We start from the raw sequence: 23987 nt of genomic DNA, 5'->3' as shown, positions 1-23987 counted from the left end.
CAAGTTGGAATTATTGATGGCATTGCCGAACTTCGAACGCACGACCTTCTGATCCCACGTTGGACATTCTTCCAGTCTTCCACTGAGCAAGAAGGCGCTTCGCATTGCTTCTCTGTGACACCAAGTCGGCATCCTTGAGGAATAGAATATCGAACCAATTTCTTGTGAGACTGTACCCAGGATTGATTGACATTTATTAGCTGGCTGTGACAATCGGTGGGACGCTGCAGTGGGATCGTGATGGCTTGCTGGGCGTGTAATGCAATTAGGAAGCATTTCGCTCGAAGGCATGCGATCTGGCGTCCCTAGCGTGCACTTATTTACTCCGTGAAGACAATAGCGTAGTGCTTTGCCATGGATTTGTGGCGTCATCAGTGTTTTTTGTCGCATTTGAAACTGCCTTTGTGTGAGATTGTAAACCATGTGAAGAAAAGTCTTGTGGAATGTTCTTGCCACATCCATCTATCACAGAATCATCAGCAACTTGACTGCCTGTGGACTTCAACTAGTCCTCTTTCTGATCAGACAAAATCCTTACAAGAGAAGAAATAATGCATTGAATACAAGTAATTTCTTCGAAGAGTGCATAAGGGAGCACTTTATACTTCTGTCATGTCTGTGGAAGGAAATGGTTTTGGCGGAAAGGGCTGCTGGGATTTAGGATACCCATCCTTATTTTAGCAGAATTCGAGGCGAGTAGTGAATCATGTTCAGACTTGGACACAACTGTCTCTGGTTAAGGGGGTTTGGGTTCTATTTGTTGGTACCTTTTATCCCCCTTTCCTCGACAAGACGTTTCATCATGTCATACCAGAACTGGTTTTCGGTGTCCTTGTACATCAACATCACCTGAATTGCATGCTTGCATGTTTACTATCGCCAGTATAGCAAGGCCGAAAGCTTGCATGCAGATGCTACTTGCTAAAAAATCTATGGATTAGTCAGTAAAGAACAGGAAACATGAATGACCTCAGTGCCGCTAACTGCTAATTCACGTGCGTGCATTAAAGTTTAAAGCATATTGGTTTTTCTGATACATGCTTGCCAACATGCTTTTATAGGTAATCAATATCTATTTGTGTGTTCTGTGATACATACATTGTCAATACTGTTTTGCTTTTGTCTATAAGCAGATACCTCTGCCTTTAAAATCTCGATACCAGATATGATGGTCTGGTTTCAATCAAAAAATTGTCGGATGTTGTTTTGTTGAGACCTGTGATCATCATAGCATTAATAGATCATTGTCTTTCAAATGAGTGAAATTCCTCTGTAAATGCGCGATGATGCAGTGTTCGATTTTAATTGGACAGATCAGAGCATCAACTGCTGATTTTTCACCGCAAACTGAGAAAACTGTCACTTCCTTCTTGCGTCGATCTCCGATATTATCGAATCGGTTTGGAAGTTGACTGCTGCGTGGTCCAGCAATGACCGATTGTTGTTACATTCACCTGTGATGACCACCACAAAACTGATTGGCATAGGATCATAATTGCCAGTAAATAAATTGCTCTTTTCAGAATTCGAAAAGTACCTTGTATGATCTACATGTTTAGCCAGCCTTATCCTATTACCTGTTTTAATGTGGGTCATCCAATTTATTACTCAAGCCTGACTAACCCAAGGAAAAGTAAATCAATCGGATGAGATCAGATCTTGTAAAAAATCTTGTGGCTGCAATCTGTTTGGAAGTTGTGATTACAATCCATGCCTGGGAAGTGATAAACGAAAAAAAGAGCCAAGAGTTCCATCTTTGAAGGAAAACGAACCTGTGCATGCCAGATTGCATTTCTGCCTGACCATGGACATGGACGGGAGTGGGGCTGATTTAAACTTTAAAGGTTTTAGGTTGCTACAGGTGCAGGAGTGTTGAAATCCTGAATGAGAGAATAATTCCTAAAAAATCCTTCATGATAAGATCTTGTTTGATGGACATTCTGTTTCAGATCCTGAGAAATGATTTCAGTCAGTGAAGTAGGACAGTGTCTACGATGTGCATGGTCTTTCCGAGAGGCAGATCTCGGAGACTTTGAAAGAGGGTCACCTCAATCGTTGTCACTTTCCCCTAAAGTTCCTGGTCCATAATGCCTTCATATCTGCACCTTGTCTTCACCTGTATGACCAACAGAGCTGTTGAAAAAAGGACACTTTTGCCAGTTAAGAGAAAAAGGATGCACTATATGAAGAAAAAGCTGCCATGGTGAAGGGAGACATTTCAAGGCAAAATGAGAGAACGCGAAAGCAATTGCTTTTGTCTCCTCTGTGAAGTTCAAGCCTTGCAGCTGCATCTCACTTTGTCTGGTCTTTAAGAATATTTGGTATACCAAGCACCATGATGACTAAGTAGAATCTTCTCACCAAGACTATCACCACCATCGCATTGTCTCCGGGCTCTCCTGGGTACGCGTGATAATTTTCTTCCGGTGATGCTGTGACAAGATGAATTGGTTTGTGCGATGTGCGTATGCGGTCCCATCGGTGATCACTCTCAGTCCAGTATTGATCCACTTTCTCGGTCTAGAGCTCTTCCATTCTGTTTTGGATTCCTCAGAGTGACATCGTAACTTAATTGTCTCATCTGCATTTTGTGGGCTAGGGATGCATTCGTTAGTTTCATGTCAGAATCGTGAGGATACCTTTACGTCTGTTTTTTTCAGCAGCGAGCAGGCCTAGGACTACACGTGTCGGCTTAGGGGGTCATTGATAATTATCACATTGTCAAAATAATACTCCTTTTAAACAGACACCCTCAAAAGTGTCGATTTTTGAAAATATCGATCACCATTTATGTAACATTTCACAACCCTTCAATTAGTTTTACATTATAATGCCAGGCTGTTCCTTTCAGCAAAAGTGTTTTGGCTATCAAGATTCAAATTAATGGGCCGACTTGAAACTCCAAGTGTGTTATGATACCAGTAGAGACATCTGTCCAACAGTGAAAGTACTATAGTAGTCTCCAACACGTTCTGCTGTTTTCCCCTTTCTGAATTGCAAATTTGTCGTCTGCTGGCATATCAGTTGTGATCAGGTTTGAGTTAATACTTTAATCTCAACTGAGAGATTGTTGTTCCATGTTGAATAGGGTTTATAGAAGATCAAACTTTGAAAAGTTTTATGGCCACATCACTCACATCCTGATCCTTATGGTCTTGTACTCCTTTTAAAATGAGAATATTGATAAGATGCAAATATCTTGGTGGTCAAGATGTAACACTCAATATATCCATTATATCTTCTCTGTCTTTGGTTGTGCACCATCATTCAGCTAAATTGTGTTTGTCTGATTTCAGACTTTGATTTCAGTGATCTATACACCTTTCCAGAAATGGGGGCTGAGTGCCCGAAATAGTGATGTCATAAGGGGAAACTAGGCCTTATGGTGGAGGGACAAAGGAGATAGTCATGGTTGACCAACACACTTGAATGCCTTTAATGACGGACAAGGGGGAAAAAGTTAGTTCCAATGCAAGCCACCAATTTCGGGAAGCATGTATAGGACTAGGAGGTAGACTTTTGATGAATTCCTGTGAATGGCGCCGTGAGTTACGTACCATTTTAGGGCCCATGAGGAGTTTTTAATGACATCTCAAACAGCTTTGCCTATCAACAATATGCCAGCAATACGAGCACCAAATAAACTTTCATGAAAACATGTGCAGCAGAGCAACAAGAACTAAGATGACGTGGTGTTGTCTGTTGTTAGCTTCAGATGACGTCATTTGACGTCACACGAAATGTTCTGACAACATCGTTTCAGCTGGCTCGAAGTTTTTCTTGTATACAGACCAAACTCTGTAGCCCTGAGAAGGTACACGACTCACTGCGCCTCCTAGTGGATAGGGTAGCAACTATACACCATTACAGCCACGTCGACATAATTATATCGCATGTTTTGTAAAAACATTTTCGCCTGTGTTTTGTATTTATGATTTGCAAATATTTCAGCTTTTCGCTTGTGACCTTATCAGGAATAATATCTATGGTCATCCGCATGAAACCTCATCTGTAAGTTATGTACTTTCCAGCTTTATTTGAGTTCTGCATTCGTTTATTTTATTTTATTCCCGATTTTGTCGGTTTTCTTCTCTTTAGCTTCTTCAGATTTCTTTAGGTTATTGTTCCATCTTCTTCTTCTTCAGCAGGGTTTAAAACCCCTTTATTTTCGTGGCCATATATATTTATCAGCGAAAATTTCCTTTTCAGATTTCAATACCATCAAGTGCTGCGAATGGATGTTTTGTTTTTCTGTCTGAAAAATCATCAGATCAGTTATTTTCGTTCCGTTGATAAAGTGAAAATATTAGGCTTGTGAAAATAAAGGTGTTTACAGTAGTTCATGACGGCAAAGTTCCAAGACTTGTTAAAAAAGAAGACAACGGCCAGTTCTTGTCGTTCGATCTGAATTTCCTCGGTGTGTTCTTCTGGCCTGACCAAGCCTTCTATTTTAAATCATCTGGCATCAACAGGGCCAGGGTTCCACCAATTGGGGACAGAAGGAGCACACATTTCTTTCACAGGAAAATTTGGGCTGTTAGTGTTGCATGAATCTCTTAGATGGCAGCACTGATCGGTGGGAATGATCATCGCTATTCTGATTAGTGGGAATGATCATTGCTATTCTTATGCAGTGTCGTTTGATGATGTCATCACTTGTGTATGAGATGACATCATTCTCAAGTCGTGATCTGGAGGCCAAAATGACTTTCAATACTGTGCATGTGTTGATGTGGAGTTGAGAGATCCTCCCCCTCCCCATCCAGACTTGAAGTGTTTTGATCTTGGGAGGCACGCCCCCCCCCCCCACCCCTCAATACTTGTAGATAGAAAATATTATGTCATGAAATTGACCATGTATTTTGAAAAATTGACCGTTATTGGATCTGATGTACACAATTGTGCCCACCCTTTCTTAGACTCTGTGTCTGCCCCTGTGGAGTACATCCTCTTGGACATGCAAGCAGCGTTGTTATTTTCTGCACAAAAGTCTAATTTGTGGCTTGGGTATGCATTGTGTCACTGTGTGCCACGCCCTGCCCCCACCGATGCAGTACCGGATAAAAACAATAGATGTCCCAGTTGACTGACTGCAGCCAGATTTTAATCCGGCTGAAGCGGGGCTATTGTACCCCCCTCTTTATGTCGCTGATGCCACACATTGTTTACTTCGTTTATATAGCAATTTGGGCTGCCCCCTGTTAAGCCTGGCTTATTGACAGTTTGTATAACAGCCTAATGGTCCATCCATCCAATCATATGCATAATTTATACAGGATGATGTCATTGTACATATTCAATGTGTATTAAGCGATTCCATATTTAGGACATGCTGACCTCATTTACTATAGGCGCCATGCGTTGTGTGTATTAGCCGTAGACTGTACAGTGATTCATTCGACTGGAGTACGGTGAAGTAGCCTTTGTGTGTCAGTGTACCTGCGGGGTAGCCAGAATCAGTCTGTGGAGGGTTCAGTCTTTATGCTTGGATTTATCTCGATTTCGGGGGTCTAGTTATACTTCATCATGTCCATGATACGTGGACCGCTAGGATCTGTGGGGTCTGGGAGCGCGGATAAAACAGGGAGTACAACGGGAGGCACTACAACGTCAGCATCAGCAGGGTCTGTCGGATCCAGATATCGATCAAGTTACAGACGAGAGTCGGACAATACTGGTCTCAAACGTGAAGAAATTGGATACAAGAGGGAATTAGACAATAAGAATAAGGAGTCAGGGGCACAGATTAACGGGTCGAATGGGGATGTTAATCCGGTTTCGTCAATGGCACCCTCATCAACGTCTTCGACCTACGAGCGGTCGTCGTATGAGCGGCAGAAGTACGTTCCGTACAGCGAGCGGTATAATTCTAGCACCGGATCTACACCGAGCACGACGACTAATACAACTACAGAATCTAAACAACAGAATCCTGTGAGTATCTTGACAAATGTCTGGCGGGATCTTATTGTCAACAAAGGAGACGCAGATTCAAAATCTGTAAAAACTGCCACGATCAATACCTGTCATTGTCTTGTATCTTGTAGGTTGTCCTCAATGTTTGCTTTTGTATTCAGCGGTATGCAAGAATATTCCACAAGTCAAAGCTTTAGTCTGTTCAGTTAATGTTATTATCATTGTATGGATCTGATATCGTTTTCCAGGTTTGCTTTCTGACTCATCCCATGTTGGTCAGACCTCCCCTAAATGTTGCGGCAATCGACATTTCTTGAAGATTTGTCACATCCTGGTCAAGCTTGAGGGGATTGCCCTGAAGCTGCATTGCGCTTTGACACTTAGACCTTGGTGTGACTTAGGAGGCATGGTGTTGTAGTGCCTTGGGGTTCTGATGCAGGTCCTGAGGTTCATGGTTTGATCCCTGTTCGGTTGGTGAGAGACTCAAGGCATGACGTCTCTTCGCCTCAGAGGCCTTACTCTGCCCAGGTGGGTACCAGTCAGGAATACTCGCTCAGATTGTACCACTGATCAAGCAGCTTGTCTTAGTAAGACATGCTTCATACAGGCCTTTGGGCCATTGAGTGATGGAACTGCAAAAAGTTGGTAACGTCAATACTATTGCAGCTCATATTGCCAACCATTCTGTCGGTTTAAGCTCTCCTTTCTAAAGTATCTGTTTGTTCTGATGGAAGATGGTAGTCATGTGTGTACAACAAAATGAAACTGGGACAACTTTGCATAAAAAAACCTCACTTCATTCATCCGAATGGGGACATTGTTCATGACATCCTGTTGCGCTCAATTCTCAACTCTGGCCTGTCTTTATCATGTTCAGTAAAACCTCTCTATTAAGGACACTGACAAGTGCTGTTTTTCATGGAGACTAAAGTCTAAAGATGTTAAATTCAATACAAACAACAAATTTCTGATGAAAACTATACCAGTAACCTTAATAGAGAGGGTGTCCTTTATAGAGAGGGTGGTGTCTGTTAAAGGGAGGCGCCACTGTACACTGAATAAGGAAGTGTCAGGTCATTAAGGCATTGATCTGTAGAACCTCTCTATTAGGACACCATCGGGACTGACAAGTGCTGTCCTTAATGGAGAGGTGTCCTGATTGGAGAGGTCAAGTTGAATGGAAACACCGTTTTTGGGGTGAAGACTAATTATTCTCTAGAGAAAGGGTGTCTTTGATAGAGAGGGTGTCCTTTACAGAGAGGTATCTGCTAATGGAGGTCACTGTACACTCGAATGAGGAAGTACCAGGTCATCCACCCACCCATTGATCAGATGTTTCCTGTTCTCAGTTTTGTGACAAAGAGCCCAAACAAGTAGACATGTTTTTGCCAACTGCTTGGCTGCAAGCATCACTGACGCTGCAACATCTTTTCTAATGTATGAGATTTAGTCAGTGATTGACTCATTGAGAGTTCGACCATCCTGAAGCAATATCGATGTTAGCCCGGCATCTTGATTGAAGCAATATGGACAAGCCACCAATGCTCCACTTACCTAATCAATAGATGTCAAGTTTACAGCACAAAGTCATCCTTATCCCAGAGCTAGATGAGTCACTGCTGATTTCATAAAAAAATATTTACCCAGTATAGATACTGAATTATTTGTTATGGCATGCTGTGTTTCGTTAAACATCTGCTCATGGTTGTGTTTATGGATTGTTTCCTTCAGTGCATCATATGTACATGATCCATGCTGTGTATTTTGTGGACATGGCTATATGCTTGGCTTCAAATGCGTTGTACAGCATCTAGGGAACATCCAGTCTTCATTCCTTCCGTCTCCCTCAAATTGGCTTTTGGTCACTCTGTTGACTTGGGTAGCAGCAACATGACTGGCATAATGTCCTCAACATAAACTGTTTTGAAACCTGCATGTACTGCTGTCTTGATCTCTGTACTCTCTTGTACACTGTAGCATACATTGTGGCAGTGTGGCAGACAGCAGATGGCCGACATTGTGTCCATGTCCTCAGGAGCATTATTCATATGTCCTCATCAGACAGTCATAATACCAGTAGATCTCAATTACTCAATTTGTTATGGAAATGATGACAATTTGATATGAAATGCTGGCCTGATGCCTGATATGGGAGGTTGTAGCTACCCTCGTATTCTGAAATATAGATGTAATGGATGTGCAGGATGATTTATCACCGAAAAAGTTTTCAATGTTTTTCAGAAGAGCTCAAAACCTTATTTCTAAAAGTGTGATGTTGGCTACCTGGATGAGTCATGTTGCCACTGGGCGGCAATTCCCTGCTTGTGGCTGGGGGTCTGCGATGTATTCAATGATTATAGACGACAATACCAGATAATCATGGGGTCTGTCACCAACAATGATGTCACGATCCCTCTATTGATGTGGCAATGACAATACCAAATGGACGATTGAAATCCATGCAATCCATGCGTCAGCGCATTGTCGGTGCTCATGGATCACCCACAGTTGGTCATGCTGGATGACCTCCTGAACAATTTACCCCTTGAGAGTGATAGTAATGACACTTTCAGGGGTCAGCTTCTTGGCCTTGGTCTTGTTTTGTGCATATCTGCAGTGTTCTCCACGTGGTTTTCTCAAGGTAGGGTGGTACCCTTGGTTTTCAGAACATTTTTCCAGTGAGCGATATAAGGTAGATTGATGAGCAACTTAAGGTCGGGTGGCCCATAGAAACCCTCTACAAAGTTCTAGAGCAAGGTAGGGTGGCTCTTCCAAGTTAGGGTGGTAAGCTGCCAAGGTAGGGTGGGCCACCCTGACAAATAGCCTTGTGGGGAACACTGGGTTTTCTCAAGGTAGGGTGGTACCCTTGATTTTCAGAACGTTTTTCCAGTGAGCGACACAAGGTAGATTGACGAGCAATTTAAGGTCGGGTGGCCCATAGAAACCCCCCACAAAGTTCTCGAGCATGGTAGGGTGGCTCTTCCAAGTTAGGGTTGTAAGCTGCCAAGGTAGGGTGGGCCACCCTGACAAGTGGCCTTGTGCAGAACATAGGGTTTTCTCAAGGTAGGGTGGTACCCTTGATTTTCAGAACGTTTTTCCAGTGAGCAACGTCAATTGGTGGGAACAAAGTTGTTTCAGGCAATGACTAACGTAAATGAGAGATTTTTGTCGCATGCAAACAAAATCACTTGTTTTCTGGGCACTTTCTGTTCCGAAAGTACCCAGGAGAACTTCCATTGGCAAACTGGGCAACGATTACAAGTGGTGTCCCTTGCTTACAATTCATAAACCATTGGAAAATATTGAGTTTTCACAAGTCGATCAGTTGCAGCTGTCTGTTGTGATTTTGTGAAACTCCTGGCACGAAAATCTGTTGAAAACAATGCCAGCTCACAAACCAAAATCAGGAAACGGTAAATACAAAATTCCACGAAATACGTTTCTTAGTATTTCTAATGTTCTGTTAGCATTAATCACACTTGGAGTGACATCTGTTTCGTTCTTGTTTTCCATTTCCTGCCCCAGGGGTTCTTTGAAGCGAGGTTTGACTCTAGGTCAAGACTTGACATTCCTCTTCCTGCACTCAATGCTACTTATGATTCGTTAGCCAATCAAAAGGAAGAAGGTCCTCGAGCACATTGCGAAAATGTATCACAAAAATATTGCCGGAAGAGTTCGACTGAACATTCAGGTAGGCGATGTCGCAAGGAGTGAATTCTTATTTGGGACTCGATCGTGCGCTTGGGTTTGTCCTAAAGCAGATCGCCAGTTATCGCAGATTGGAATTTTTACCGGAGGAGTTCATGTTGAACAATCTGATGGTCTAGTCATGAAAAGTTAAAAGCCTGTTCTTTCAATTTTGGACTTGTTCACACATTCTTATTTTTATTGAAGGATTTACGATCGTAACTTCAGGTGGTGATCGATTTGGTTTTAGGGACTGTTTCATGTGGAGTATTTTAAAGGCCTCTTGGCCATTCTGTAGGCCTTCTTTGACATTGATTACAGTCAAAGAGCCTTAATGGATGTTTCTACTTCTATTGTGTTTGCCACCAATCAAGGATAAACTTTGTGCTCCGTTAGGCCACGGTTAGACCTATGGGGTGTTGGCCAACAGCCCAATAACATTTTGTTTTGGATTTTACTGCACAAACACAGACAGGTCAGACTTCTGCCATAAGTAGATTCGATTTGAATCAATTGCTTGGATAACTGCAACAACGCCAGGACAAAATGACGAGCACCCAATCTCAACCTGAACGCAATCGGCCCCTAAATCGGCTGAAATTGAATTTTCATTACGATCGGGAGCGTAATCACGATGCACAATCACCGGTAGGTTAAGCTAACCTTTTCAAGTTTGATCTTTTTCTTGACTAATTTTTCACGGCTCTCCCTTGGGTTGACTATCAGTGAATTGAATCGATGTGATTTAATTGTCCTGTGACCCTGAGAAAAAGTTATGGCATGGCCAAGAAGGATACACGATTGTGCAGTAGGAATGCTTACCTATCATGACCGGATGTCAACTGGGAATTAAACGCTTGTCTTGATTTCTGGTGCTGATTGCTCTGTCCTGATTGATTAACCTATCAGTCAACTTTCCTTTCCTATCACCAGAGCTTAAAAAATCATTAACTGCTCTGTGAACCACTTTCAGTGAAAGATCTTATCGGGTGACCAGTCTAATGTCAAATTATTTAGGGTCTTTTCTATTTCTATTCTGTTTGAAATGTGTTTGGCATTGAATAGTGAAGGAAGAAGTTCATACTTAGAGAGGCTATGGATGCGAGCAGCTTTTCCTCTTACATTTGTAAAGAAAAGCTTTTCCCTTTCATGCCTTTATATTTGAAGGGAAACGTCCTTATTGTGGTCATGATATACACCATATTGTGAGGTTTGAGGCAGCATTGCCCGTTATTGAAGGGACAAGAATTGTAATAAAAGGTTTGGTTTCCTTGGTGAGGGAGCTATGAGGACATGTCAGATGATGATATCAGTGCTCTTCCAAAACCACACCTCCTATAAAACTCGAAGATGTGCACTCACAGCCATTCCAAGACCACAATGTGTTGTATTAAAGGCTATATTTGTATGTAAGCACCGACGTAAATCCGGTTTTGGGATGAAACAAGGCCTAAACCAATTTGCTGTCCACCTTTTCAAATTGGTCACTAGACCTGGCTAGTTATTACATAAAATACATACAAATAGTGTACAAAATTGTTCTAGCGTGTTTATACTAGGCCCTACTTAAGCGAGGGCCAATTGGGATCGTAAGTGCTTCCTTGTGTGTGTCTTTGTTCTTTATGAATGGGAGTGTCATTTGCTCGGCTTTTCGAGATGACTTCTTTTACCTGTTTAGTTTCGAACCAGTGACCAACAAGGCTTCTCCTTTGATTGGAAATATTTCTGTGTTGGTAAAAGAGGGATAGGCCCCAGGACCTTTCTGCTAACTGGGCACGTCAGGGAGATTTGGAATTATCACGATTTGTTGGCATCATGACGGACAAGATAACTGTCAGTACCGGTGTGAACGGGCCTCAGATGCGCCATACGTCTTTTAATGCGAAGGAACGGCCCGATTTGGAGAAAATCGTCGAACGCAGGAGATCTTTGGATCGTTTGAAATTCAACTACAAGTTGAACACGGACCAGGTGAGATTGTGAAATCTGACAAGTGCACATGAGGGAAAGTTGTCCAGCTTGTTTGAGGGATGGCAAGCAAGCTCTTCCCCAAAAATCTCATTTTCCGTTTAATAAAATCACGTATCCATAGTCAAAGGATTTCCATCTTGTTTCAAGGAGATAAAATTCCAGATTCAAATTTCTGTTCTTTCCTTTATTTTTGGTGGGCTTTGTGTTTTCTTGGGTATTTTTCATATCATTGCCTTCTTTTCTTTGATATTTTCATAAGTTTTGCCTTCTTTTCTTGGGAATTTTCTGTAGTATTGCCTTTGTTTAGTTGCTGAAAAATTCCTCAAAATATTTTAATACTGCTTCTTTTTGTTACCCCCAATTGCAGCCAAGTCGTTCCCCATCGGCTGCCAAAGACCAAGTTGCTAAAAAAGAAAATGTTAGGCGTGAAGTATGTATTTTAAGGTGATATTTCTTACATTTTCGTCTCCTGAGAAGTTAACACTGATGGCATTATCCAAATATTGCCTGCTGCTCTGTTTCTTGTATCTGTTGTTCGAGAACTATTGCACAAGAAACCTCTGATTGGTTAAATTGAATCGCTTTTGAAAGTAATACGTCTCCATGTCCTCGTTACTGCTTTTGCAGCCAAGCCGTACACCGTCAGCAGTAGTAAAGAACGAAGTACATATTAAGGTGATATTCCCTGCCCTCTTCTGAGGAGTTAGGTCTGATTAGTCATATGTCTCCATATCCTTGTTACTGCTTTTGCAGCCAAGCCGTACACTGTCAGCAGTAGTAAGAACGAAGTACGTATTAAATTGATATTCCCCAACCTCTTCTGAGGAGTTAGGTCTGATTAGTCATATGTCTCCATATCCTTGTTACTGCTTTTGCAGCCAAGCCGTACACCGTCGGAAGTAGTAAAGAACGAAGTACGTATTAAGGTGATATTCCCCAACCTCTTCTGAGTTAGGTCTGACTATCTTGTCACAAATGAAATGCTCGTCCTGGATAGATTCTTTCCTACATGTACTTGATCTTCTTGTAATGAGGGGTTGGACGGATATTGTTCTGGAGCTGAAACAGACAAGAGCAGGTTTAGTCAAAAATAGTGCTCTTGAATTGTAATCATACAACAGATGTTTGGATGTAACTTTTAGTTCTAAAACTGTATTGCTTCATTTTGCTTTCTTCATGAACAGTTTCTGTGTACAAGTTCTCACTCCCTCAACATTTTTGCCTACCCTTAGTTCTTTTTATCAAGTTAGTCGATAATGATCAGAGTAAGCAGTTTTGGTTAATGTTACTGATATTGCAGGCAAATGTAGTTCCCTCGCAAGTAAAAGCCAAGGACAACTGGACTAAAGTTAAAAAGGGAATTTTTGTTAAACGTGAAGTATGTATATCTTCTCCTCAGTTGGTTACACATAATGCTGATCGATACTGAGTGCCAGTAATGGTCAGGGCATCCTGATTTGCAAAGGAAATGATATTACTATTGCTCTGTCTGTATCATATCCTTTGTGGTGTTGATCAGATTCAGTGACTTCTCGATTACCTCAAGGATTGTTAAAAGTGTTGTCTGAGGTGATTTTGTCACAAAGATCGGCGATGTCTTGATAGTATGATATTTAAAATCAAATAATTTCCTTAACGTCTGCAGTTTTGCAGTCTTTAGTTCTGTGTAAATCTACTTTTGTCGTTTGTACCGAATCACCCAAAATGGTGTTGTATGTATACCTCTGCCACACTGCTTTTACAGCCGAGACGCATTCCATCTGATGCCAAAGACAAAATTGAGAAAAAGGGATTTTTTGTGAGACGTGAAGTATGTTTAATAAGGATATCAACGTTTGACATTTGATTGCGGATGACTAAAAATGTTTCCTAAGCCCATGTATCAGGTCCAGTTCAAGAAACCTTGTTGCAATTGCTATCAAAGGATAAATGTGTCATGAGCTGTTGATTATAAACCACAGCCCAACTTTTCTTTGGCACTTCTTTTGTTATTTACCATCAAAATTCAAAAGAAGGATGGCAATTGACTCCTTCCCTTAGAAATAGTTTTGTCAAAATGGTACAGTCACTCCCGAAATAAAATGCTATTGCAGCCAAAGCGTTCTCCATCTGATGCCAAAGACAAAGCCATCAGAAGGGAAAGTGTCATTGAAGGCAAAGTATGTACTGAAAGGTGGCAAAAGTCATCATCTCTCATCGATTGGAAAGTATTTTTGAATGTCTTTCGGCATAATTCATGCCAGGTGTCCAGTTTCTTGTGGTGAATTATCACACAAGGAACTTAATAGCTTTTGCAAAATATCTTATTACGGAAACATCAGTATCGGAAACATCAGTGTCGTAAGCCATGGGTCCAATCATGTTCTTTCATTGATTTATCTTGCTTTCTTTGCTTACCATTATTGCTGGAGTCGAATTATTACCAACACTTCTTCCAATTTCAATTTCTTGCGTCTTTACAATTTCATTTGCAAATCATTTGGACTCCCTTTACTCTTTTGGACTTTATTTGTGTTTTGTTTTCAAGTGTACAGATTGCTTCTTTAAGATTTTCTTTGCAAATTCAGTTTCTTTAGTTCAAGATTTATGTTAATACTTTTCAGTTTCCTTCCATGCTGCTTATAGATCTTGCTACTTGACGAAAATTACCAGAAAACAAGATTCGTCAGGATTTGTCATAATGTTTCGCCTTTCTCAATTCGCAATATGGGTGATCGGTTTAGTCGTCATGTCGGTTGGATTTTATGCAATTGTGCTCATCCTTGACGCCGTGTTACAGTGAAAGCTACACAATCAGTCAATTACTTTGCATATCAGTATCCGTGAGATAGTTTGACGTTAGAACAATTGCAGTTGGGGTATTTCAAATGCTGTCAAATTCTGTCAAACGCTCTTGGAGGAGTAAATTTTAGCTGATGACAAAGGTTCCATTTCAACAACTGACCTCATTACATTCTCCAAATTTTAACATGATTGCTCATTTCATCAATCTGAGAAAGGGACATTGCAGAATTTTAGACTGTCACAGTGGATCCTGTCTCTTTCCTTTGAAGTAAAATCTGATTCATCGAGGACAATCGTAATGTAAAACTCTTGTTTCTGTTTGGATGATGGATTTACAACTCAAGGAACACGAGGATTGGTGCTCGTGTAATTGCCCGCTTTATCTTCGCCGCTTAGAGAGGATGCGCAAAGTATGCTAGTTTCCATGACAACTGACACTGTATCTTCACTTCTTCATTTTGAAATTTTCATTTTCAGACCTGACGTTTTTTTTCAAGATTTTGTTCTGTTCTGATTCCTGGACAGCAGACCTGTCTTATAAACTGTTTCAACATTGTTCAAAAGAAAACAAGGCTTCTATTGAAGTCCTCAGTAAATATGGACAATTTGTAGGTTTTTTTCTCCAGATTTTCAGCAATTTTTATGCAAGTTTGTCGAACTGAAGATGGAATCATTGGTACAGAGTTGATAAGAATACTGCAAGCAGTTACACGTTTTGTCATTATTCAATAATCGAAAATGATTATTCGTCATTGTTAGAAGAATCTCTTTTCTGATGTCATTATTCAAGTTTTGGCAAGAAATCTCATTCTTTCCCTCTCTTATCTTTACAGCTTAGTGTCAAACGAGAACGGGAGGCCTTTTTCTCCAAGAGTGACTCGCAGTATCAGCCCAAGTTTGACCCCCACGGCCACAAGCCGAATGACAAACTCAATTCAGAGAAAGAGGACAATATACAAAATACGCCAAAATTGGACAAACTTTACAAAGAAAATACAAATGTCGATGGATATGTTGGCTTCGCTAATCTTCCCAATCAAGTTTACAGAAAGTCGGTAAAACGGGGATTTGAATTTAATTTAATGGTCGTAGGTAAGTGTCAATATTTTCAACCCTGCCTTGATTTGTTTTTATTTCGATTTTTGTAGGGTTTGATGTGGTTTATTCTTTTTTCCTGCATGGTGTTACTCTTCTGGATATTTGGGACTCAGGTAGGTACAATACTCTAGAATAGGCCTGTCCATGCAGAGAAGCCAAACACTGGTCAGTTGGTTTAGAAGCCAGTCAGTCAGCCAGAGTTCAGAACAGGTCAGAAAGGGGAACAAAAGTTTGCGCTCTATGCCACCTCAACCCAGTAACACTCACCCCCACCGCCTCTGGGTACTGATTTCACTTCTGTTGAGTTTTCCTTTCAGTTTGAGTCCCTTTTCCATAGCTTGAGAAATGTTGCACTGGGGCAGAAACTTTGTTGGTACTTGAACTCTGTTACACTCTTCACGTGGCCTAGAATTGGATGAAACGAGTGTTCTTCTTGAAGAGTCTTGAACGGTACTTTCAGCTGGATTTTTTTTGAATCACCAAGAAATGTAGTGATATCACAAACTAAAGTCGACATTTGGCTGCTGTGTCTCAGTGTGAAGGCAAGTTTCTCAAGTGCTTCATGTCAAGACGGTTTCAATTGGGCCAAGAACAGGAAACTAATGATGTTTTTCTTCTGTGAAGAAAATGAAGAGGAGGGAGGACAACTAGGGCAGCCTTTATCAGTATCAGACCCATTTAAATTTGCAGATGACAGCAAATGCAACTTTTATCGTTTCAAAACTTTGGTGAATATATGACATTTGCCATGCACCTACCCCAAGTGAACCTCCAAAACGCTGCAAATGATAATATTGTCGCAATGGGCTAAAACTCTCACGCAGAACCTTGAGGTATTTTGACTGCCTATATTATTGCTTTCTTAGGCTGATATTCCCCTTGTAATGATCGTTGTATATTTGCCATCTTTCATGTCGATAATGTTCAAAATTGTCTTTGAGGTGCCGACCTGCCATAACAACCTCTGACTGCTAGTCCTTCTTACACTCTTGGACTGGCATGTCCTTGATAGCCAGGCAGTGATTGTGGGAAGACCTGGAACTGGAAGGTCTCGGGGGCAAATGTTTAGAAACACATCAGGAGTTGTCCTTCCAAACTTTACACTGGACCCAATACCGCAACATTGTCGACTCTCTTCGTGGGCGTAGGTTTGCTCCGGGTTGCCCAGTGTCCTCCTACAGCTCAACTCGTCCCAAATATTGTCTAAAGAGCCAATAATGGGCAAACTTTGCTCACGTGCTAGAGATTTGAGAAATTGGTGTCATGTCTGCCTCGAAATAGTGAGCTGTCTCTTGTTAATGGAGAAGTGTGTGGTCCCTTCTTTCAATTCTCCCGACAATGGGACAAGATAATGCCTTCTATGGCGCCATCAAGTGGTTGAATGACAGATCGGTCTTCCGGCATTGTGTAACAGTTCTAACAGGCGTGAACCTGTGAGTGCGAAATGAAGGGTTTTAAGAGTTCGCTGAACCGTGTGGCCGTGGTGTGGTTGCCCTGGATTGAACACTGGTGTAGGCTATCTAAGCAGCAAAGCTGGCTTAGGCCAACTCATTATTTGTGCATCATGCACCATCACTTGGTCTCTTGGCATCCATGTTTGCTGTCGTTCCGTTCAGCTATTCTAACGTTGTCTTACCACTGGTTAATTTCATTACTGTTTAGAGTTCGCAAATTTACTATTCAGTGCATTCATTCATCAGAAGAGTTTGCAAAAATTTTCAACAATTTTTTTCCCTAAGTAATTGCCATGATGAGTCACTGGGATGTTTCATGAACTTTTTCCGGATGTTGTGTAATTCTATGGCTGGTTTATTCACCCACCGCAGTGCATTGTCGTTTTGTATTGATTTGAATGGGCTTCCTCCCGGTTGTTTTTTCGATGACCCACGCAACTTCAGTTGCAGTTTTTTTTTCAAGTGTGAGTTTTTAGCACAGTTTGCGGCCTTGTACGACTGTGCAGTCCATTACATTAGATATTTAACCCTAAACTTTGCTGTTCCTCAAATGAGATATGTTAAACTGAGCTTTCTTATAAATGAGTAGCTTGTGATGGACTCCTACTGGCTGAAGACACAAGGCCAATTAGCATAATTGGTCCCCAACCATTGTGGCATGCTAAAATGCTCTTTCCGCCTTGGAGCACCTTCCTGGTCAGAGTGAATGCTGAGAAGAAAAGTCCACTGTCTTCAATGGAAAATGCGAAAAAATCTGTTTCAAAGGGTTAAAATAAGAACAAATTGACCCGATGGATTCCTTGTTTGTAGTGCAATTCATATAGTGATGTTGTACTCCGATAAAGCAAATTTGATCTTCCTGTCCAGAGAAAGCCAGGTGCAAGGATGAGCAACACTTGGATGATTCATTCATACCTGCTCTCAACTATCTTCATGTTCTTGGAGTTCCTCTCCAGGAGTGAGGCCGGACAGCGCTCTTGGAAGCAAATCACCACAAACTTTGTAGCTGAAGACCCAGTTTGCCCACCCACCAATGTCTACCTTTACTACGAACACTCTGGCTGTGGTTCAGTCAGCTCACCAATGGCGTATTTCTTTGCTGTGGATGATGTTCAAATCCTTCAAATTCCTGCCAGACTCTCATTATTGAGACTGTGAAGATCTGTGGAATAGTGGAACATTCCAGCTATGGACCACATCAGTTAAACCTGGGCTTTGGGCATCCTACTAGTGACACCAGGTAGCTTTCTGTTGCACTGTTCAATGTGCCACACCGAGATTTGGCACACTCGTGGATGAATGCCACAGCAAAATCTGGTGTGTGCATGCGTAACCTGCATAGGATCCCATAGGAATTCAGACAAATGAGGAAATTATGTCTTCAATTCAAGCAACATTAGAGTCGCTTCCTCTTTAGACCAGGATTCCCTGAACTATGTGACTCATTCAGCTTTCCATCCCAAAGCTTGTCCAGGCGCGAATATGAGAAAGAGGCAAATCGTTGAAGTGATTTCAATAATTGTGTTGCTGTTTTGGCTGCTTTGTGGTGACCCCAACTGGAATTGTAAAAAAAAGAGGCCCAAAGTGTATTTGTGTTTAATAGAGGGCCTCTTGCAAGTAACTAGTTTTAACAGCCCACCATTAGACTAGTAAAAAACATCGACACCACAGGAATGCCTGTTTTATTAAGGAATACAAACCCTTCTTTATTCAAACATTCAATTACCAGGCCTTACAAACAATTACATCACCCTCCTTAGGGACTCATCACACACCCCTGAGCTGAAAGTAAAATAAAACTTTTTGACCCTCGCATGCTTCTCCGAAACAGTGCGCCTGGTTGATCGTTGCACATAGGAGTAGGCATACTTTCCCTTGATTGCATGGCCATACATGATGTAGATGATTGGCCTGACCCCTTTCAAATAACATACTTTTAGGTAGTGCCTCTGCCTCGAATATTTGGCAAACCACCATTAGCACCAAGACTGGGTTAGTACCAAGGCTTTGCAATTACAACTACAGTACATGTTGCGTATGTCTGGTTGGATTACAGTACAAATGATAATCAGATACTTCAGGTTGTTTCCGCCATCCTGTACCTTATGATATGTCCTTCTTCCTGGTATGTAGGCCTACTTTGATGATAATTATCAGCATAGTATTCGTCCATCTTACCTATGTAAAGATCATATCTGGCTTGTTTCCTCAATGTTTTGCTATCTGAAAAATTCTGGTGTGTGGTGTATCTTGTTTGCTGTTGATGATACACATGTAATATTCATTCAACTTGCCTTCACGTACACCAACCGAGCCTACATGCCGAACCATGTTTCATCCTGATCTCTGACCATTCACCCATGCTCCTACTGATACACACATTCTTCTGTTGAGCTGTTATGTTACTAAATTCGATAATCAATAGCGTATATTGACCCTCCAAGTCTTTGACATGGGAAGAAGTCCTGTGTGTGCTCCAAAATATTAGTGATACGAACCATAGAAGCCTGCTGATCAAAGGAGTTCCTACAAGGAACTCTGATGTTAACAGTTCTGACAATCTCTTGTAGATACTCTAGACGAAAGGTTTCTACCTTTGGAGTAATGGCTCCTCTGCAGCAGGTTACATAAACCTTTGAAGGAATCAAGGTACCTCCTCTCTTTGCCCCAACAGATCGGCTTGACAGCTTCATCTCTATCCTTTTCACTTCCCGACCCTGCTTTTCAACCATCTTCAAGAACCAGCCCTACAGCAACAGAAATTTGTGGAAGCAACACACAACCCTGTGACAGCATATAGAGACCTTTGAAGGAATCAAGGTTCCTACTCTCCTTTGCCCAACAGAACAGCTTGAGACCATGTCTGCATCTCTGCTATGATTTCTCCCCAACCCTGGTTCTCTCAACCATCCTCAAGAATTATCCCACATAAGGAAGTAATGCACAACCCTGGTAATGGACATTGATGGGAAATGCAAGATGAATACAGAAACTACAAAGATGATATTAATCTGCCTCTTGTGAGGAAGATGCCACTCTGGAGACTATAGTTCATTCCGCCAGAATTGTGTTACATTCGAATGAGAGTGATACAAGACATAACATCCCATTTCTATGGGTTCCACCATCAGCCATGTCAGTAGCCAGCTCTCAATCAATGGAAAGTGTGTAAGCAAGCAACACCCCAATGGAAATAAATGCGAAATCAATACTGAAATTGCAAAGATTATCAGAGTCAGTCTGTTGTAAGAGAAGATGGTTCTCTGGAGATATTCGCTTTCTCCACTAGTAGCAGGAGCATTATCTCTTTGGCAGTTATACTCTGGGGATACTGGCTTTCTCTACTAGTAGTAGCAGGAGCACTGTCTGTTTTGCAATGAGATGTTGGTGAGGGATGAAAGGAAACTCACAGAAGGACAAGATTGTGGGCTTAGTGGCCCACAATCTACCCAATGTGGGGAAAGGGTCACCAAGCCTCAGAATTGTCTGGTTTGTTGGAGAAGTTCAAGCAAGAATTAATGATGGATGCTCTTTCCTCACTTTCCAAGATGATGATACTCCAGTGAGCTAGCTTGCAGCTTTCCATCATTATTAATTGAATTTGCGTTTTGGCTGCCCTCGCATCTTTGTGTTGAAGGCAGATGGTAATAATGATGCAGGGAAGCCATTGCTTGCTTTGGTGAGCTCCTCCTCAGCTGGAGCAAGCCAGCAGTTGAAGTGCTACAGAAATCCAGTGAGCATGCCTGCAGCTTCCCATCCTCAAATGATGTTTGGCTGCCTTTTCATGTTTGTATCTTTGTAAGCAGATGGTAATGATGATGAAGGGAAGCCGGTGCTTCCTTTGAGTGAATTGCTCCCAGCAAGACCAAGCAGTGGAAGTTACAATCTCACCATGAGTAATGGGAGAATTATTTGATTGATTTTGTTTGGTTTATTGGTGTAATAAATCGCTTTCCAATCCCATTTCAACCTAAATCATGATCTGCTGCTCATAACCCTTCAGTCTTATTTGAAGGTAGCCTTGGCTTATGTTCGAACAACTGTTTCTATCTCTTCTACTAGCTGGTAATATAGGCAAAGAAAATCATATTCTTGCCCGGTTTTGTAGGAAAGTGGTGGAAAAATCTTGAAGATGAGTCATTGGGAGAAACGCTTCACCAAGCAGAACTCCACTGTTGATCCTTCTACTACTCTCAGACTGCCATGATTCAGTTTCCAACATACACCATGGGGAAATCTAATGCTGACAATTGCAAGAATGGATTGATAGACCCCAGCTGTTGAATGTTTCATCTGACTTTTAATTGCCTTCCATCTTGTTTGCGTGCCTTTCACTGGCAATACTTAAAAGTTTAACATTCCGATATTAGCCATCGACATTTACTCCATGTGTACAGCTTTTCTTGTGGAAAAGGTTGATCAACAATCTACTGATACAGACAAAATCGCTTCTACCAAAAATTATTCACTTGCGGCACATACCATAATTGGAGACAAGAAATACCTCATCATGGCACATCTTCTTCCTTTCCCTTGTAGCAAAGTCTTCGGTATTTTTGCTTTTTGAGCATGATCTCCGTCATTTGATGGCCACCAATTTGTCTGCGGTAATCATGCAGCCATGACTGTGGAATCGCTTGTGGCTAACGTCGTCTGAGGAGAACCTGTCCACCTCATTTAAGATAGTGATTATACCCACGAAGGATGCGAGGTCCTCTGAGTCAGATTCAGCAAGACCTGCCAGCATCCTTAGCTAAGAGTTGAAGCGTGTCATGGTAGATTCTTGAAAACGTCCATTTCTTAATACCAATTTGTTGATCCAAGAATTTTTTGCATGGCTGTAAAAAAACATCTCATTTGATGTCTGAAGTTCCGAGCTAGAAATCGAGAAGTCATTTCTGGATCAGTTGACGGAGAAAATTGGAGGACGTGGATTAGCCTGCAGCCGAATGTTAGCATTATTGGCTGTTAGTGAGTCACTGGCTATAGGGAACACGTACGAATTGAATTTCAATATTTTAGCATCTGATCTATAATGTCATTACTCGCTGGTTCAAGACGCATCCTTTGTAAGTGTTGTTCCTTGGATGATAGCTTGCGTATAGGTGAATCGGCACCAAATCTTTTGTGGACACATTTTGCAAATTTGATAAAATCGGTCCAAAGAATTGGGATCTACTACATGAAAGTACTATCATTTTCATGTGTAATGCATGTATCATGCTATATAATGTTATTACCGAAGAAATTCATCTATGAATACTGACAGATACACAACTGTTCCAAATGTATTTGGAATAATGGGGACTGTGTGACGAATGTGTACATTTGTAACAGATAGCAGTTATGTGAAGTAGCCATCACTAGTACATGTACTAGTAATGCCATTCTGCATGATCATGTTATGTCATGAAATGTATCTTTCTATCCAAGTTCAATGAAGGTCTCCCACCAATTCTGCTGAATCAAGCATTCTGATAAAATTATCTACCTATACTTGAGGAGCATTATGAACTGCTGATTATAACACTTTTAGGCCTCATGGATTTTTGAACAAAATATGCATTCGTCCATTATTCCACCAACGCATGCCTACGCCTTAATAGATTGCACCAAGGTTGAATCCTTGAGCAAATATGTCGGCAGACTCTGATCAGACTCCCTCATGTAGACGATTGTGGGGCTCGTTCCCATGGAAACTCCTAGACGACAATGTATGGTGTTATGTAGCAATATTCGACAGCACGTCAGATGACATGTTAGTTATTCATATGGGGGAAATGATTATTTTGGATCCATGTATTTGGCTTGTTATGTAATTTTGAGGAAATGGCGACTCAGTAATGTGCCATTTTCTCATTATGCGTGTTTCCTTAGAGATGGAGATTGGTACAGGTAGCCCTTAACTATTAGAAATATTGCTATTCTGTCGAATCGATCGCAATATATGTCCAAGCAACCATGGTGCTTCAGCGGTTTCATCTGTGTCTTAGCCATTATCGAAATAGAGAAATCTTGAAAGGTAGTTATTGGTTCCCATGGTGACTGTATGTCATCAAAGAATGATGGGCTGGTGAACCTGATCGTATGTCTATACGCCAATTTGGCCAGATGTTTCTGTCTTCTGTCTTTGGTATGCTCTTTGCCTAGAGCTGGGGATTGGATTGTCGAGTGTCGGGAGGTTTCCGCACACAGGGGGGCAAGCAGAGTGTTATTGTTCCAATCTACTCCAAGGTTTGATATCTGAGTTTTCCTTCTCCTAGACTGGTGGCCTGCCAATCCCAACAGCTTATCCGATGGTATCCTTATTATCCTCAGGATCTAGTGTCCTTATTATCACCCATTTACTTGTCCTGACAGCTGAACGATAATCGATGTACATTTATAAGTCGTTAGCCTGGATGTATGATATTGAGGACAAGAATGATGAATGGGATCCGAAAATTTAAAAGCCAGATTATGCTGAAATTTGCCATTGGATTACATGGACAGGAACAACTATTATAACCTCGAAACCTTTGGTGATGGACACAGTCTGAGAAAGATATGGCAAAATTCTTGAACACACTGACTAGCATCTACCCTTAGCCCAAGGTGGATCACTGGGTCAATAAACCCAGTTGGCGCCTAACAGTAGTGGCACACAAAAATGCTCTGGCTTGAAATTGAATTGAATTGAATTGAATTGGAGGAGGAATACTCACTCCATGGAGGACAACTCCTCCAAGTGGAGAGTGAACACTGAAGAAGAAGACCTACTCACCATCTAGACCATCAATTTCTACAAGTCAATCTAAAAATTGTCAAAATGGCTATATTATACAAGATTGTGGTAGATGTATTGAGTTTCCATGGAAACGAACATCAACTGCAGTGTGGCGAATTCCGGGTTGGGTCTCTACCCTGCATTGGTAGTGGACGGGTCGTAAACGGTAGTGAATTTAGATTGCGTGTGACAGGGTTGTTTCTTCTGGCTCTGAGAAGACTCGGAACCAATCTTAAGACAATCAAAGCCCATTCTGGTTTGTCCAAAAATCGAGCACGATCGTATTCAACATGTTGAATGCTTTTGGGTTC

The 23987-nt window shown here is 41.4% G+C and overlaps 1 protein-coding gene across 23 annotated transcripts in view; it reads left to right on the top strand.

The window, feature by feature from the left end:
• Window positions 1–23987, top strand: part of LOC135495448 (septin-7-like) — a 73417-nt gene that overhangs the window by 8907 nt on the left and 40523 nt on the right. For 11 of the 23 annotated variants that reach the window (XM_064784112.1, XM_064784100.1, XM_064784114.1 and 8 more), the window contains exons 1-2: window positions 5371–5934; window positions 15192–15450. In XM_064784112.1, coding sequence (XP_064640182.1) covers window positions 5527–5934; window positions 15192–15450 — 667 coding nt within the window. In that variant the 5' untranslated portion in view covers window positions 5371–5526. Of the gene's footprint in view, window positions 1–5369; window positions 5935–10104; window positions 10252–15191; window positions 15451–23987 lie in introns of those variants that run through there. The other 12 variants (XR_010448572.1, XM_064784099.1, XM_064784105.1 and 9 more) reach the window with 7 other exon arrangements.

The sequence above is a fragment of the Lineus longissimus genome, chromosome 11 (genome assembly GCF_910592395.1).
Source record: "Lineus longissimus chromosome 11, tnLinLong1.2, whole genome shotgun sequence".
Taxonomy (NCBI): domain Eukaryota; kingdom Metazoa; phylum Nemertea; class Pilidiophora; order Heteronemertea; family Lineidae; genus Lineus; species Lineus longissimus.
This window is presented reverse-complemented; position numbering and strand designations above follow the sequence as displayed.